At 40.0% G+C, this 17,913-nt stretch overlaps 1 protein-coding gene across 4 annotated transcripts in view; it reads right to left on the reverse strand.

Annotated features, from left to right (window-relative positions):
• The window catches only part of CMTR1 (cap methyltransferase 1), a 44,602-nt gene extending 28,442 nt beyond the window's left edge, over nucleotides 1–16,160 (reverse strand). Inside the window, exons 1-5 of one of the 4 annotated variants that reach the window (XM_063124195.1) lie at nucleotides 16,062–16,160; nucleotides 13,459–13,596; nucleotides 5,371–5,525; nucleotides 1,341–1,499; nucleotides 859–951 (exon numbers count right to left, since the gene is read on the reverse strand). In XM_063124195.1, the coding sequence (XP_062980265.1) occupies nucleotides 859–951; nucleotides 1,341–1,499; nucleotides 5,371–5,525; nucleotides 13,459–13,591 (540 nt within the window). In that variant the 5' untranslated portion in view covers nucleotides 13,592–13,596; nucleotides 16,062–16,160. Of the gene's footprint in view, nucleotides 1–858; nucleotides 952–1,340; nucleotides 1,500–5,370; nucleotides 5,526–13,458; nucleotides 13,597–15,390 lie in introns of those variants that run through there. The other 3 variants (XM_063124196.1, XM_063124194.1, XM_063124197.1) reach the window with 3 other exon arrangements.
• Between the last annotated feature and the right edge of the window lie 1,753 nt (nucleotides 16,161–17,913).

Genomic DNA, 17,913 nt, shown 5'->3' on the forward strand with positions numbered 1-17,913 from the left:
TCATCGCAGAAAATGGGGCTTCCTGCTGTTGTGTTTGAACAGCTTGTCAAGTTACTCAAGCTTTCACAAATACAGTAATTACATGGATGAAGCCTATTCACACTGCAATTTGATACTGAAGATCAGGGATAGTAACCCACACACTTCACTGGGAAGGATGGACAGGTTGAGAAAGAAGAGCCCAACAAGGCAATGAATATAAACACATTTACTTAGCAGCCTGTATCAGCAAAACTTCCTCTGAGTATAGAAAAATAAAGGGCCGTTCTGTTTACAGGTACTTTTCATGAAACGGTTGTTAATCCATTCAGAGATTGATTGTGATTAGTCCAGGGCTTATGAGTTCACATCTCCATGGTCATGAAATTCACTTGGTGAACATAGGCCTCTCATTCTCGCTTAGTTTCCTACCTTACAGGGTTATTTTGAAAATGAAATGGAAGGGGAACAATATACACAACCCTTTGAGAAACAGGATAAAAATGTAACAATTATGTCATTTAATTGGGATTTCATTGCGGTCCATGTACTAAAATGCAATGTTTGGAGCTCATCAGTAATTCTAATCAAAATATTAAAATAATCAGGATTATCTAATTATATTTAAGTTTATTTAATGTAAAAATAGTATTTTAATATGTTTCCATAATTTTAACCGCATGTAATATTTACTCAATATTGTTTTTACTGATCTTTTTTTAATATAATTATTTTATAGTTCCACCTGAAGAAAGCATTACTCTAAAATGCAATACGTTTTCAGCATACAAAACAGCAACTCAGGATTTAACCAGACTCTTTGAAACCTTAATTGGTCCAGCCCTTAATTTTCTTCCCCTCATTATGCAATCTAGGTACCTTCCCTATGGTCATCCAGTCCTTCATTTCCTCAGCATCTGGAATTTCAGTGGTGCATTCTGGGAACCAGTCCACTTGTTCATAAGCACTAGCCTGTAAACATGAGAAGGGAGTTTCAAAAAAAGGCCAGTTACAGCAAAATCTAACTCTCTAACGCTTGGACACAGACTACAAGTCCAACCGCAAGAGTCTTTACGTTGGGAATTCAAATCATGACTTGAGAGAATCTTAGTGATTTCTTAACACAACACATAGGCAACAAAACATTTTAATGTGGCCAGAATTCCAAGAAAAAGCAAGCTAAAGTAGATTGCCAAAGGCTGACAATTGAGTTTTCAGGCTAGAAACTCTCAGCTAAGGGTTACTTTGCCACAAACCTAACTCGAGTCAGAAGCACAAGGCGAAATATACCAGACCAGTCCACAATGGGAAACCTTGAGAATAGAGATGAGTAGGAGATATAAAATATATGCATAATTTACCTCTGGCTCATCCTGCCAGTTGATGTTCACCTCTCCATCAAATCCTTTCAGAGTCAATCCCAAACCTCGTCTTCCTTTCTGTTGTGAAGCCTCAACAATCTCTTGCCTCCCTTGGCCATATTTTCCAAGACCTTCACCTTCTCGAAACCCCATCTTGGCCTGTAAGTCAATGCAGAAGAAGTTCATTGGTAACATCTAGACACAAGTTTATACATTTCTTCCTGTGGTTAGGATCAGGACCAAGAGAATAAATTAGGGTGCATTGGACTACTGTTATTGAATAGTATTGCGTATGCTTAATGAATCTTGTAAGAGACTTTCTGGACAATTCCTTCAAGCCCATTCAACTTAATTAGGAGAATGAAATTAGAGCTGCAGAATTAAACATGTACAAACAACTTTAAATAATGGTCTTTCCACGAATGAGCAACCTGTGGAGAACTCAGCCACCATTTCTCATTACATTTGCCAAGTGTCTTAAAGTGTAAGTACTTTGGACTGTTGGCATAGAAAGCTCTATAAACAAGAGAGTTTATATGGTCTCTCTCTCACGCACGCACAGCTGAAACACACATCACTTCAAGTGCAAGACAGTAAATTTCATTTGCCTTAACACTCCAGTTAAAGCACAGATTTCCAAACTGTGTTCCAGGAGACCCTAGGATTCCTTGGGGGTTTATCAGTATTATCTCAATTAACAGATCCATAATGGCAGACAAACTTCCTTGCAAGACTGTTTGCATACCACTATTGATTATCCCTTGCAACATGAAGCTGCAGAGGAGTTTGGGGTATTTTCTACAGTGGCCCTTTTCACACTTTAGACATCACATGTTTGAATGAAGCTACCCACCACCCCCTCGCAATCAACAGGGATTTGATTTTTAAAATAGCCTTATTTGGTGTTTTTGTATATTGCATTAACAACATGACAAAGACCGAAATGTGTTCTTGGATGGCACAATGAATGGAGCAGAGGGTTTGTGGGGTGGGTTTAAAGCATGACACGTTTTATGGCCACCAGTTTGGATGGCTTTAAAAGGGGGTTGGATAAATTCCTGGAGGAGAAGGCTATCAAGGGCTACTATGTGCTGTCTTCAGTATCTGAGGCAGTGGGCTTGTGTGCACCAGTTGCTGGGGAACATGGGTGGGAGGGTGCTGTTGCACCCTGTCCTGCTACCCAGCGCCTGTTTACCCTACCCTGTGCCTGTTTGCATTCTCTTCCCCTCCTTATTGTTTTACTATGATTTCATTAGATTGTAAGCCTATGCGGCAGGGTCTTGCTATTTACTGTTTTACTCTGTACAGCACCATGTACATTGATGGTGCTATATAAATAAATAAATAAATAATAATAATAATAATACCAAACAAAACAAACTGCCTTTCACTCAGAGCAAAGAAGAATCAAACTTACTTAAGAAATGTTAACAGTATTAACAAAAAGCTACTAAAAATAATTAGAGGGTTGTTCTATTTAGCTTCTAGTCCTAGCTAATTAACGCAAGGAGAAATACAAAACTCACCCAACTTCTTGTAACATAATTATCAGGGACTGACACAATCAGATAATCAATACTGAATCAGCTAAGAAATATAAATGTGCACAAATACAAATGAGCTTAAGGGGGCCACACCGCTCCTAGCAACTGTCCACATCACTTTATGAAAGCTCACCTTATCGATGAGGTCAGTACCCAATTCCATGGTACAACTAACGTCAATGATGCTGGGCTGGAGTGGATTATACTGGTTGTGTTCCCAGTGTGTTTTGATGTGAGACTTTATCAAGGAGAAAACTCTTAAAGTCTTTTCAGGAGGATTCTCTCTCCCTTTCTTCATTCAAAGAAACTGTTTGGAATACAACCAGTGCACCTGTTCCTTTTTTCATTTTGGTTCTCAGCTTTACAGCTGTTTTCTGATCCCTATTCATATCTGTTGCTAGAGTAAACTATCTCTAGCGCAATGACAATAGCACTTGTTGGTGTGATGGGTTCCCCCAGAAAGTTCATTGCACCGGCAAGTGCTATTGACATTGTGCTACAGATAGTTTACCCTGGCCCAACATCACTGATGTTAGCGGTAGTGCAGTACCAGATACCACCCTGAGAGCTGTGGTTTTAGTTCAACTTGTGCTGAACTCCATCATGAAAGTAATTACTGAATTATGTGATGGATTCAAATAGGTGTTCAATTGATAAGTGAGAGTTAAGCAGGCACCTGTGAACAATGCTTCAAAGAGACAATACTGAGAAGGGCTTTGTCATGAAGCCTGGCCACTTTATTCAGAAGAGTTGCTTCATGGATAACGAACTCTGAAACTTCCCCAAACACAATGCCTGTGTAATCTGAGAGCCAATGTTGCTACCTTTTTTCCCTGAGAGGCTCCAGTGCTTTTAATATCTGAGAGACATGCTGAAATACAACGAAAGATTTCCTATCACAGTCTACCTGTTAATGCCTGATATGCAGTTGTCAAAGGCCAGCAGCAAAAAAAGATGCCAGCCCTAGATTAGACAACGGAAGGCTCCGGTCACCTGTGATGCATAGGCATTACACCATGCCCTCAAAGTGCATAACTACCTCTGCACCCTGTATGCTGCCCCATGTTAAAGTTCTGCAATCTGCCCAACACAGCTAAAAAAAAAAGTTTGTTACAATACATGAAGCTTGGTACATGCTATTATGAAGGCAAGATTACTTTTTGTAATATTTGGAAGGTCAGATCAAGTTTCTGACAAAACAAAACCTGCATGACACTTTACTGAAGTTTTCAACATTTGCCTAGGAGGAAATATTCCATATTCCAAAAAGGGCATTTAATATATATAAATTTGAGAGAAAACACATGATGCCAAACAACAGGGTGACTCCAGTGCCCCAAACAAGCAATTCTATTTATATTTAATTCTGTTTCAAAGATTCATTCAGCAAGGAAACCACCTGAAATTCTGATAACCTAGAGCAAATAAGAATAAGGGGCTTATAGTGTGTGTGTGTGTGTGTGAGAGCGTACACACATATACACATTCATGTGCAAGCAGTACAAATGACTTGGCTGTAGTCTACGTGAACCGCCCAAAGAGCTTCAGCTATGGGGCAGTATACAAATGCAATCAATCAATCGATAACAACATAGCTGCACTGTTTCTAAGGAAAGATAATATTCACATGTTAGAAGATTGTGGTTCAGATTTGTTTTGCCCCAAATCACTTTACAATGCTAGCATAAAGCTGGGGAGGAGTAAATGAATTACCCTCTAAAATACCGAAGTTTAGTATTTTGGTAAACCCAGCATGCGTCTAATCCCTGTTGCTTCAGATATTGGACACTATAGAAATACAATAAATAAATTAAAAGAGGTAAGAAGATACTAATGTACAACATGTATGATGGGGCAATAAAGTACCAGGTGATGTGCTCAGTAAATGCTTTTCATCTATTGGCCAACGAAAATACAATCCAAAATAAATAACCACTCCTTGTTTCTGAACATAAGAAGAGCCATGCTGGATCAGACCAAAGGTCCATCTAGTCCAGCACTCTGTTCACACAGTGGCCAACCAGTCATTGGGCAGGGATGAACAAATAGGACATGGTGCAACAGCACCCTCCCACCCATGTTCCCCAGCAACTGGTCACACAGGCTTACTGCCTTGAATACTGGAGATAGCACACAGCCATTGATAGCCTTTGCCTCCAATAATTTATCCAAACCCCTTTTAAAGCCATCAAAATTGGTGGCCATGCTTTTGCTTTTTAAAAGCTCTTTTCCCACACATGCTGCAGCTTGAAACAGGCTGTTAAAAATAAAAGCTATAACTCCACAACTGAAGTCAAATCCTGCCATTTGCAACATGCCTTTGACCATGCAGGTTTTCAGCTTGCCTGCCTGAAAGATCATTTTGAACAGCTCTTCATTTAGAGAAGTTTCAACAGAGATGGAAAGGGAAATCTTGCAAAACAGAGAGACCTGATAGCACTCTTATTTTCCAAATTGGGTATGTTCAAGAGGGTGCTCTGACCTACCATGAGTTTCTGGGATACACTGTTATACATGGAGTAGCGGGAGGACGTGCCCTCCACAAGGGAGTCTGCACTGAACTTATTGCTGAAGGAACCAAGCACAGGGCGCCTCTCATTGCTCTCGCTGTCAGACTCGCTGCTGCTTGTCGTGGAAGACTCTGAAAACCAAACAGAGGGAAGAAACAGCATCTCTCAATAATCAATTTCACAACATCATGGGTTATTCATATAAAAGGAACATAGGATGCTATCATATACCAAGTCAGACCACTGGTCCATCTAGCTCAGCATTGTCTACAGCACTGACTGGCAGCCAGGGTTTCAAACAGGGGCCTTTCCCAACATTACCTGGAGATGCCAGTGATTGAACCTGAAACCCTTTGCATGCAAAGCAGGTGTTCTGCCACTCAGGTATGGCCCTTGGGCTTTACAGCTCAATGTACTGCTGGAAAACTACTTAAGTCACCCACAAGTACAGTGGAAGCAGTCAAGCTTCAATTACAATGCTTAGTTCTGCAGACTAGTCTGGCAACTCAAGAATGAATCAGATACTTCATTCCACTTCTATGGCTACAAAGGCCAAAACATGCAGATCCTAGAATCAGCCTTTGTCTTCTAGTTCCCAAACATGTGAACATTGAAAACAATCAAACAGGAAAGATACTTTCTGGAGAGAAAGTCATGTGCACATGAATAGTTGAATGAACAGTGGGTGTCAGTCACATTCAGCCACAAGCTGTGATCAATGTCTACGCTTATCTAATTTACCAAGTAAACAACCTTTAACGCAGGTAGTTCATTGTGATGAGGCGTTATTAAAATCTAGCTGACTGAAAATTGCAGACCAAGATTTTTCCAATTATTCCTAACCACCCTACAATACACAGTCTTTCTTGTTCCTCAGCCCCATATAAGATTTTTCGCCCACTTCAACTGAACTTCCACTTCTCTCACTACAGTTGCAGCCTTTTTCAACTTAATGGTTAGAACGTTTGCAAACTTTCTGCAACTTCACAACAGTTAAGCTGCTACTGGCTAAAGGGGCTCCTAATTGGCAGGCAGCCCATTCTTAGCCTCCGATGAGCTAATGTGAGGGATTTCCCTATTACAACCAAGATTATTGGCCTCTCTGAAACATATTTGACTTTACCATTTTAAAACATCTTTATTGATACCATTCTAAAGCAGAATATTTCACACTATTTACTGATGCATGAAACTTCACAAGTTAAAAATAATGGAATCAGAAGTACATCAATGATAACCAACAGCAACGACCTGGTATCTCTATTGTAACCTTCTCCTGACTGGCCTTCCTTCTCACGTCAGTTCGTTGGTTTCTATTCACCACTCTGCTGCTAAGATCATCTTCTTGGCTCATCGCTTTGATCATGTTACTCCACTCCTGAAATCCCTTCATTGGCTTCCTATTCACCTCAGAATCCAATATAAGCTTCTCATGTTGACTTTCAAAGCTTGTCAAAGTCTAGCTCCTTCCTATCTTTCTTCTCTCATTTCACATTATTGCCTCACCCATACTCTTCACTCATCGAATGCTATGTTCCTTACCCACCCAAATGTCTCTACTTCTCTTGCTCAGCTTCATCCATTTTCTCTCGCTGCCCCTTATGCCTGGAATTCTCTTCCAGAGCATTTGCGGACCACAAGTTCAATTACAGTTTTTAAAGCTCAGTTGAAAACTTTTCTTTTTCCTAAAGCTTTTAGGCCTTGACTTGATCTTACTTTTACACTGCTAGTTTTATTGTCCCCTGTGCCTGTTTGGTGCATTCCCTTCCCTTTCTTATTGTTTTATTATGAATTTATTAGAATGTAAGCCTATGTGGCAGGGTGTTGCCATTTTACTGTTTTACTATTACAGCACCATGTACACTGATGATGTTATATAAATACATAATAATAATCTGCCTTTATATCTTTACAATGCTCTTCACCCAACATGCCATGAACCCTCCTCTTTCATTTTTTCTTTTTAATTGTTATTGTATTCTGGAACAATGACTGTAAATGTTCTCAAAGAGAGTAACATCTGTTTTCTGCTTGGTACTGCATGATTTTACCAATAAATAATCATTTCCTTTTATTTATTTATTTATTTATTTAATGGATTTTTAAATCACCTTTCAGGATAAATTATCCTCCCAAGGTGGTTTAAATAGTCAGTAAAATAATATAATAAAATCTCACAAATAAATAAAATCACACATTAAAATGTTAAAACATTACATAAATCAGTATATCATATAAATATAGCAGCAAATAAAAAACATGGTTAAATTAAAATAGTGGCAGCAGATAGAACAGGTACAGCACCACAAATCATCCTAAAAAAGGAGTAGACCAGATATATTTCCATAGAGGGGGTATTCCGGAGATATGGAGCGATTTGCCAGCCTAACTGCTCTCACTGGTGGACCAGAGAGCAGGGCCTCAACTTCTGATCTTAAAGTTCAGGCAGGTAATATGGGTGCAGGTGGTACTTCAGATAGCCTGGTCCCAAACCATTTAGGGGTTTAAAGGTTAATATTAGTACCTAAAATTGCACTTGGAAACAAACAGGTAACCAATGTAACTGGTACAGAGTAAGGGTAATCTGATCCAAATGCCTAGCTCCTGCTAGCATTGTTGCTGATGCATTCTGTACCAATTGAAGCTTCTGAACTGTAGTTTAAGGGCAGCCCCACGTAGGCCCTGTTCAGACGATACCTTAAATCATGGTGGTTAAGGCTTTAACCATGGTGGTTAAGGCTTTTTTGTTAATAAAAAAGCCTTTACCACCATGGTTTAAGGTGTCTTCTGAACAGGGCCATAGAGTCTGCTACAATAATCCAGCCTGGATATAACCACTGAGGTGAGATCTGCCTTCTCTAGATAATGCCACAATTAGTGAACCAAAGCTGGGTAAAAAGCACTTCTGACCAGTGATGACACCTGTGCCTCCATAGAGACTGCTGAGTCCAGGAGCCTTAGCTGCCTTTTAGGGGTGGGGGTGCATTACATTTCAGCCAGTTTGTCTTCATCCATCCCAAAACCTCCCCAAGTTAATTGTTCAGGATTTCCACTGCTTCCTTGGGATTAGAAGATGGAAAAGAGAGTTAGAGCTGTGTGTCATTCACATACTAATAACACCTAAACCTCTAGATGACTTTAACCTGCAGTTTCATGTAGATGTTAAAATGCATGAGGAAAAAGGTGGAGCTTTGAGGCACTCCCAAAGGCCAATAACTGAAGGGCACCACCTTCTGGATTCTACCTCCACTCCCAAGTAGGACTGGAATCACTGCAACAAAGTGCCCCCTAAGCCCCAACCCAAAGAAACAATCCAGAAAGTTACTATGGTCAATGGTAATGAAAGCTGCTGAGAGGTTCAGAAAACCAAGTGTCACACATCCACCCTAATGTAAGTCATCCACCAGGGCTGGGGAAGCTTTTTCAGTCCCAGCGACAAATGCCAATCTGGGAAAGGTCTTGGGGCCAAAGGCAAAGTGGGTGGGCTCAAAATGTGATTCTTACCTATTTGAAGCCTATTCAGAAGTAAGAACAAGCCTCTGTATGTCTATTCAAAAGTAAGTAGGACTGAATCACCTGAAAGAGCTTTCAAATAGTGTCCCAAATACTAAGGCTCTGCATGTTTACAACCTCTGCCTGTCTACATAGAAGTAAACAGGATTGAATCATTCAGTAGTGCTTTCAAATAGCATCCCAAATACCAAGCCTTTGCATGTCTATTCACAGAAGTACCTGCTCCTTCAGAGGAAGTGCAACCCAATTGGCAGTGCAATGTCACCAATATGCTAATAATACCCAACTCTATCTTTCCTCTCCATCTAAAAGACAAATGTACACTCTGTCTAGGGTTTCCACCCTAAAAGTATTTTGCTTAACCTGATGCCCCTGCATCACAATAAGAATCAAGCGCAGGAGTGTGAAAAAAATGGGAACCTGAATACTAGAAGACTAGCACTGGGGCCAGCCCTGTGTCTGATATAACTGTGAGTTGAAGATGGAGACACTAAAACCTAGCCCTTTGTCATCAATGGCAGCAATTAATGAAGGAGTGATACCAATTAATAATCATTATATTATTTTATTAATTATTTAAAAGATGACCAAATATATCGAATACAATGAACAACAACACTGAGGAAACCAGCAAACTCAAGAAGAGTTCGTTCGTGGAATGTGCAGATTTAGACCTAGCTCTCAATGGAGTGGTAAACACGTGTCTGGGCTGAACCACTTCAGACTGCAGGTGGGGCCCCCACCTGAAGTCTGAAATGATACAATCCAAACATAGGCTTACCAACTCATTGAGAACTGCAATTCTAAATAACAAAAAACCCTCCCATTTTAAGGATAAAAACAGTGGTAGGTTCCCATCACAAGGAAGCTTCTCTAATACTTTCATTCCCATCTCTAATACTTTCATTCATTTATTTCATGTCCATACCATCCAATATCTAAAGCTATCTAGGTAGTTTAAGAAAATTAAAACCCAAAATACAACCAAAATTAAAATCTTTAATGTACAAAAACAACAAAGCAACTTATAACAGCTGGAAACAGTTAACAATACAATATAAGAACCTGAAAAAGCAGCTGATATAACCATCATATGCCATCAAATGTCTGGGAGAAGAGGAAAGTCTTAACATGACATGGAAAATGTGACAATGTTGATGCCAGGGAGGCCTCAGAGATGAGCATTCCATGATTGGAGCAGGGAAGGGGGCTACCATTGAGAAGGCTTGTTGCCATCCTCCCTCAGAGGAGGCATTCAGAGAAGGACCTACAGTCCCATGTAAACTACATTGCATTAATCTAACTTGGAGGTTAGCAGATCATAGATTACTGAAGCCAGATTATCCCAGTCCCATGTAATATCCCATGTAGATATTACATTCCCCCCTTTTTATTGTGAATATCAACAAACAGAAAATATATCATGAAAACCAGGGGGGGACCCATACATTGTGTATATAAAATTATCATCATTACCATCATATGAACCGTTCAAAAAAAAAAAAAGGAGCAGGATATGAATACTTTTTTTGCTCTGATCAAGCTCCCTTGCTTAGATTATTCACAATGGCAATATCTTATGGCTCCTACAAGACTGGAAGAGATAACAAAAGCAATTACAAGTATGAAAAATGGAAAATCTCCAGGTCTAGACAGGTTCCCAATTGATTGGTATAAAACCTTTTCTACTTTTCTAGCTCCAAAACTTTATCAACTTTACAAATATATATTTGATACAGGTTTGCTTTCATAAACCTGGCAAGGACAACACTAACTGTGGTACTTATCAACCAATTGCATTAATAAATGTTGATATTAAAATATTAACAGCAATTTTAGCTGATAGATGACAACATTGGATGGTCCAGATCAAGTGGGATTTATTAAAAACAGACAGTGGACTGATAATTTGAGATTAGTTATGGATCTGATAGCTTTAAATAGAGAAAGAACGGATCAGGCAGCCATTGTCTCTTTAGAGGCCGAGAAGGCCTTTGACAAAATATATTGGAAGTTTATGCTTGTTAGATTAAGTCATTTTGGCTTTCCAATAGAGTTTTTGAAGTGGGTTAGAATTCTATATTCGACGCCAAGAACAAGAGTTATGACCAATGGTTGGTTGTCGGCATTTTTCATGCTTGAGCGAGGTACTAGACAAGGATGTCTGCTTTCCCCATATTTGATTTATGTTTGGAACCCCTGGCTTGTGCAATTAGACAGAATAGTAGTATTCACGGGTTTGTGTATATGCTGATTTAGAATTTAAAATTATCCTTTATGCTGATGATCTTTTATTGTTTATTTCTAAACTCCAGGCATCTATTCCTGCTTTGATGAAATTGATTAACACCTTCGGTGATCTTTCCAGCCACTCAATTAATTGGTCAATGTCAGAGTTGATGCCAATTGGAGATAGTATATTTCCTAGTGTGTTGGGTAATGGACAATTTCAGTGATGCCTCAATTATATTACCTATCTGGGAATACTCATTCCAAGAGATATATCTCAATTGATCAAAATAAATTTAAATAAACTGATTAATGAGATATAGATGGGCACCATTAAAGTTGAGCTTGTGGGGTAAAATCAACACACTTAATATGAATCTTATACCTTGACTTCTTTATGTTATGCATGGGATTCCTTTACTTATACCTGGCAAATATTTTAACAATTTAATGCTTTGTTTCATAATTTTTTCTGGGATTCTTCTCCACCTCAAATATCCCTGAAACACATGTAGCTTCCAATTAAAGAAGGTGGGTTTGGTTTTCCAGACCTAACTTTGTACCATCAGGCTTACCAATTGTCTTGTACTAAGTTCTGGTCATCTTCTTCTCCCTCAGAAATGCCACCATGGTCAGTACTGGAAGCCTTATGGTTAGAACCTCTTCCCAAATTGACAGCACTCAGTTCTTGTTATATCAGAATAAGTAAAAAAAAAAACCCTACAATTTTTGCTGCTAGAGAGACATGGCGTATAATATCACATCAATTAGTTTGATCCATTCTCTCGTGCTAAATTGACTAAATGGGGAAACCCAGATTTAAACATTGGAAAGAAAACATTTCTGTAGAGGACATGGACAGATAAGATTATTTTTACTTTGGATCAATTAATAGGCTCAGATGATGAGTGTTTGTCCTTTTCAGATTTGTGTATTAAATATAATTTACTTGCTACGGCTCAATGGCGATACTTGCAATTGCAACACTTGCTGGAATCTAGGTTTGGCCCAGCTGCTTTTACAGCTTCAGAGCCTCCAGCATTGTTAGAAACACTTTGAACAGCTGAACTGACACGTAGATCCACAACCCATATATATAAGTATTTAATAACAGCAAGTAAATATGATACCCATAGTTTAAGACTAGATTGGAATAGAGAATTGGAGTGCCCTATCTTACCTAACCAATGGACAGTTGCCCTAGCATCTGTATCTGAAGCTTCTATGGATCTTAGGTTACGTCTTATTCAGCAAAAAAAAATTGTTTTGGGTCTATTGGACTCCACAACGCCTTTTCAATAAGCGTTTGTCTAACTTGCATAACTGTTGGATACATAATGCATCTAATGCTTAACTCATATGTTTTGGCAATGCCCAGTAGTTGCCCCCTTTTGGGAGGTTATAATAAGGATGAATTTTGTACTGAAACAATCTATAATATGGAATAATGTACATCTCCTCCTAAATTACCTACCGGCTTCTTGGAAGTTAACACATGGTCAGCACAAATGGATCTTCAGAGCCCTTATGATAGCCAAAAGACTTATATTATCACATCAGAAGGACAAATTCACACCTCCCATAATGCAATGGATCGACGACCTAATAACGTTATCAACTTTTGAACAAGTGTTAATAGAGATGCAACTTGCAAGTGGATAAATATACAGATATTTGGTCTGCTTTTCTTGAAACCTTTGTATAACTCTCTACCATTTTTTTCTTTTCCATGTAGATATTACATAGCATGAGGAACAAAACTGACCCCTATAGAAACCCATGCTGGAGCAATTTTCCCCACACACCACCTTCTAGAGACAGCCATCCAAGTAGGAGTGAAACCACTGCAATGTATTAACCCTGACTCCCCATTCAGACAGTAACTCCAGAAGGATATCATGGTCAATGGTACTGAAAGCTGCAAAGAGATCAAGGAGAATCAACAGGGGCATACTCCCGTCTCTCCCTCCTGCATAGATCATCATAGAGGACAATTAAAGCTGGACCCTGATTGAAATAGATCCAGATAATCAGTCTCATGGAAGAACATCTTGAGCTGGTTTGCAACCATTTGCTCAAGGACCTCGCACAGGAAAGGAACATTAGCCACAGGCCTAAACTTTTTAAGATCTTCCAGGTTCAAGGAGAATTTCTTCAAGAGTAGTTTCACCTCTGATTCTTTCAGGTTGTCCAGAACTACTCCCTCTCGCAAGAAAGCACTGATCGCTTCCTTGGCCCAGCCAGCCAATATAACACCAATATTGCCTTCTATATTATATTACATATATTATATTGCCAATATAGTGTTACTTCTACCATTACCTTGAGTTGCATGATTACTACTAAGTTGAGTTTCATCATCTGATGTGGAACTGAGGGTCAGACCCAACTCTTCTATCCTTTTCTTCTGCCTCTTCTGGGGACTGCTATACTCAGGTTCTGCTCTTCGCTTCATTTTTACTGCAAAACAGGAAACAAATTTCCAATAAGCCCAAATATACCACATAATTTTAAGACACTGGAATATCTACATTTTCTGCCATTTTATAGACACATTTCATTATAAAGACAGTTAAGTTTCCTCTGTGCATTTGCAAAACTATTGATTTAAAAGAAGAAGAAAATAAACCAGGAAAGCACACAATTTCCTCTCCATTATTTATTTAGAGCGAGCATACAGTTAAAGAAGCCCTAATTAAGATGGAAAAGCCCAAAGAGCTTTTTCATAGCATGTTTTCATTCTACCACAGTAGCCACAGATTGAACGACATGTCACAGATTTCAGTGAAACTTTCCTCATATGCTAATCACACTTCTTATAAGGGAGTAACTGTGCAACTCTATGCATGTTACTTAGAAGTTTCACTAAATTCAGTGAAACTGACTTCCAGGTAACTGGCATACAAGTGTAACATTAACACAGTGGGAAATATTGCTAAATAAACATACATAGGAGTGTGCTGCACATCTCACTGAACTGAGTGAGCTAATTATGAGTAAACATGGATAGGATTGGGCTGTATGTGTAGAGTATCACAGAATAGTAAAAAAAAAGTTAACCCTAAACATATGACCAATTTAGTAGAAACGTGTGCTGTAAAAGTTATAGCATTCATAAGCCTGAAATACTTTTTAAAATGCTAATTATTGGGATTCTTCTATATTTTCATACAATAGCTAATAAAGCTGTCCAAAACATTATTTTTGGCTTGAGACGTACCAGATGTTTAATGTGGATGGGTAACTATTGTTAAGCAAGGACTGTATAACATGCCCCTATATGTATCACTCCTGGAGATTATTAAAACTAGGAAAATACAATATTTACTATGCTACATAGATTTCCTTGGGGCATGTAAGAAGCAACAGGAACTGCACTGTGAGGTATTATTATTAATCCATGTGAAACCATTCATGTTTATTTGAACCAGGTATAAAACTAAAAACAAAAAAGAACTGAAAGCAAAAAAATATATAGGGAAATAGTAAGATTTTATTGGTTAAAGCCACCCCTTAATTCCCTGACATTAGCCAGAAAAATAGCAGCTAATAAAAAATATCAACTGGAAGACTCAGAAGTTCTGTTCTTCTGTGGTACTTTTACAGCACAATCCTATATATGTCTACTTAAGTCCCATTCAGTTCAATGGAGCTTACTCCCATATAAGCACATTTATGATTCCACCCCAAAGTAATGAAATAGATAAGCAACAGAAAAAATAAATGAGTCTGTCTAGCTTTGAAACATATTAGAAGCATACAGAGGTTCAGTGCAAATTGCTAGATCTTGCAATATATTGGGATAGTCTCAAACTTTATTCTGAAGTTGTACAGTCCTCAATGCCATGCTTAACCTCCTTACAGAACATAAATAAAAGTATAACCTGGTTTCTTCTTGATTTCCTTTTTTGGATTAATCTTAACACAACCCATTTCTTAAAAACAGGTACTTTGGGGGAACATAAGAAGAGCCATGCTGGATAAGACCAAGGGTCCTCCTAGTCCAGCATTCTGTTCACACTGTGGCCAACCAACTGTCCACAGAAAACTCACAAAACAAACATGAGTGCAATAACACCCTCCCGCTTGTATTCTCCAGCAACCGGTATACATAGGCATACCATTTCTGTCACTGGAAGTAACATAAACCTCCGAATGCTCAAAATTAGAAGAATGAGATTTTAATTCAGATGCCAGCTAGTGTAGGAAAGACTTATTTTTACCAAACATTATGGAAGAGGGGGAAGCAATAACCTTAGAAAAGACGGATCCAGAACAACAAAAAGCACTTTACTTGATACGCAGGGCAAGGAAAAACGGGTGGGGGGATGGGAGAGTCAGAAAGGAACTAGGGGGAAATACTAGGTGGCAGAAAATGAGTGCTGGAGGGGCAACCTTGTAAGCAGGCTTACCCAGAAATAAGTCCGACTGAGTTAAACAGAATTTATTTCTTGGGAAGTATGCTTAGCGTTCCAGCCATGGAGAAGTGGGAAGTTATAAGCAGAGTGACGACGGGCGCATCTAAAAAGTGGAGAGGGAGAAGGGGTGTCAGGGAGGACATCAGAGAGGGACAGACTGGCGACGGCCTGAGGGCCGGTACGATGGGAAAAGGCCACGAAGCCAGGCAAGGAGAGGTAACGGGGATGAAGGAAGCGGGGCGAAGGGAGGAGCGGGCGACCAGTGTGGGATACTCTTGTGAGGCACAAACGGGCGGAGAGAAGCCACAAGCAGCGGGAGAGGGGAAGAAGCGTGAAGGGAAGACGGGGACGGAGGGCCCCCAAGGCTGGCTGGCTCTCCCGCCCCTCCCGGGGGCCCTTGCCTACTACACTCACGAGGGACAGGGGGGAAGGGGGCTTTGCCTCAGGTCGCAAGAGGGAGGAGGAGAAGAAGGGAACAGCAGGGCCTCAAGCCGTCCAGAAACGTGCCTGGGCTCGAGAGAGGAAGGCAGACCGAATCCTCCCAACTCCACTCCGCCACAGTTCAGTTTCGTTTCCCGGCAGCTCCGCTCTGAGGCGGGCCCTTCCTCCGCGCGGCGCGCGGACTAATGACGCAAAGGGCTGTGAGGAGGAGGCCGGGGAAAGAGACAGTAAAGTCCTAGAGCGGAGCGGGCTCTACGAGTCGCTGCGCCCCTTTGTGGCGGGTGGTTAGAAGCTGTACTGAGCTGAACTAACTTGGGAAGAGGCTGATTCAATGAGGGCAGGGATGGGTAAGCGCGTGGCCGTGAGGCCGGACTGCAACTCCCAACAGTTCCAGCCAGCATAGCTAATGGTAAGGGATGATGGGGGTTGCAGTCCAACTACATCTGGAGGGCCACACATTTCCCATTCCTGAATTAGGGAACGCTAATACTCCTTTAAAACTCCCCAAAAGTTAACTCCTACCACCCTCTTGTAGATCAAGTTGGGAGAACTCCCAAAATACTCCACAGTGTCCGCCGGCATCAAGGGTTGCTTAGTCTTGCTGCTGCTCACTGTTGCATCCTGCTTATTCACCTATAATCCTTGACACATGCATACTTTCCTGAGAGTAAATCCCATTGAGCTCACTGGGGCTTACTTCTGAGTGGATTTGCACAGAATTGCCTTGTAAGTGCCTTCACAGACATTATTTCAGTACAGCTGCAATCCTAAACGTGCATACTTGGACGTAAGTTGCAATGAAATCAATGAGCCTTAACTTCCAAGAAAACTCTGGTAGGCTGTCAATTTTACAACAAGCTCTGGTAAACTACAGTACTAATATTCTCACATTGCAGATCAGTGGAACGAAGCAGAATGATGGAGACTAGCCTTAGGAAATGGGGAAAATACAGCTGTACCTTGAACGTTTAGGCAGATCTGGACACGTTATTTCATAAATATAGTCTTGCAATAGTAATCCATGCTCTGGTAACTTCTCAATTAGACTAGTGTAGTGGGTCGTACACAGGGCTGTCCTTGCAGATTGTTTGAGAGCTGTAACTGGTTAAAAAATCAGCATCTAGGAGGTTTTTTCATTTGGATGGCTTGCTGGAAACTTATCGTAGGAGTTCTGAGAGGTCTTCATTGGCTACCACTCTGCTTCTGGTTTTGACCTTTAAAGTCCTTCACAACTTGGGACCCAGACAGTTTAAGGGCTGCCTGCCCCTGTATCAACCTGCTTGAATGTTAAGATCTTTCATTTAACACACCCCTTACAGTGTCCCCCACCATTTGAAACAATGCAGGTAGCAACAAGGAGAGGGTTAGATCTTTTCATTTGTAGCATCCCAATTGTGAAACACTTTTGCCAATGTAGTTCACCTGTACTCATTTTACTGTCTTTTAAGCATGAAGTTAAAATGTTTTTATTCTCTCGGGCATTTTTAAGATGTCATATTTTTGTTTTAAAAATTCCTCTTAAGTATTTTATTGATTTTGAATTAAATTGTGCATTTTTATTGCGACTGTAATTGTTCATCGATTTTATATTGTACTATGAAGTGCCCTGAACAAGATTTTATGAAGGACAGTATATCTTAAATTCATAACTTGTAAAAAAAAGTTAAGGTATAGGGTAACAGAAGTTTGAAGAGTGGAACATCTTCTATGCACACAATATGTGGCTTGGAGGGGAAGGGAGGAGGAAGTAATAGGGAACAAACTACCCTTTCTGCAATATTAGGCACATCCTGAAATTGTTTTTGGAATAGAAGTTTGCCTAGGACCTCTGTCATCTCTTGGATAGTAACCTCATCCTTTTTTGTTCACACTGCTTCAGTAGCCCTACACCCTTAACCACATCCTGACTTTAGGTGAA

Source organism: Elgaria multicarinata, chromosome 4, assembly GCF_023053635.1.
Source record: "Elgaria multicarinata webbii isolate HBS135686 ecotype San Diego chromosome 4, rElgMul1.1.pri, whole genome shotgun sequence".
Taxonomy (NCBI): domain Eukaryota; kingdom Metazoa; phylum Chordata; class Lepidosauria; order Squamata; family Anguidae; genus Elgaria; species Elgaria multicarinata.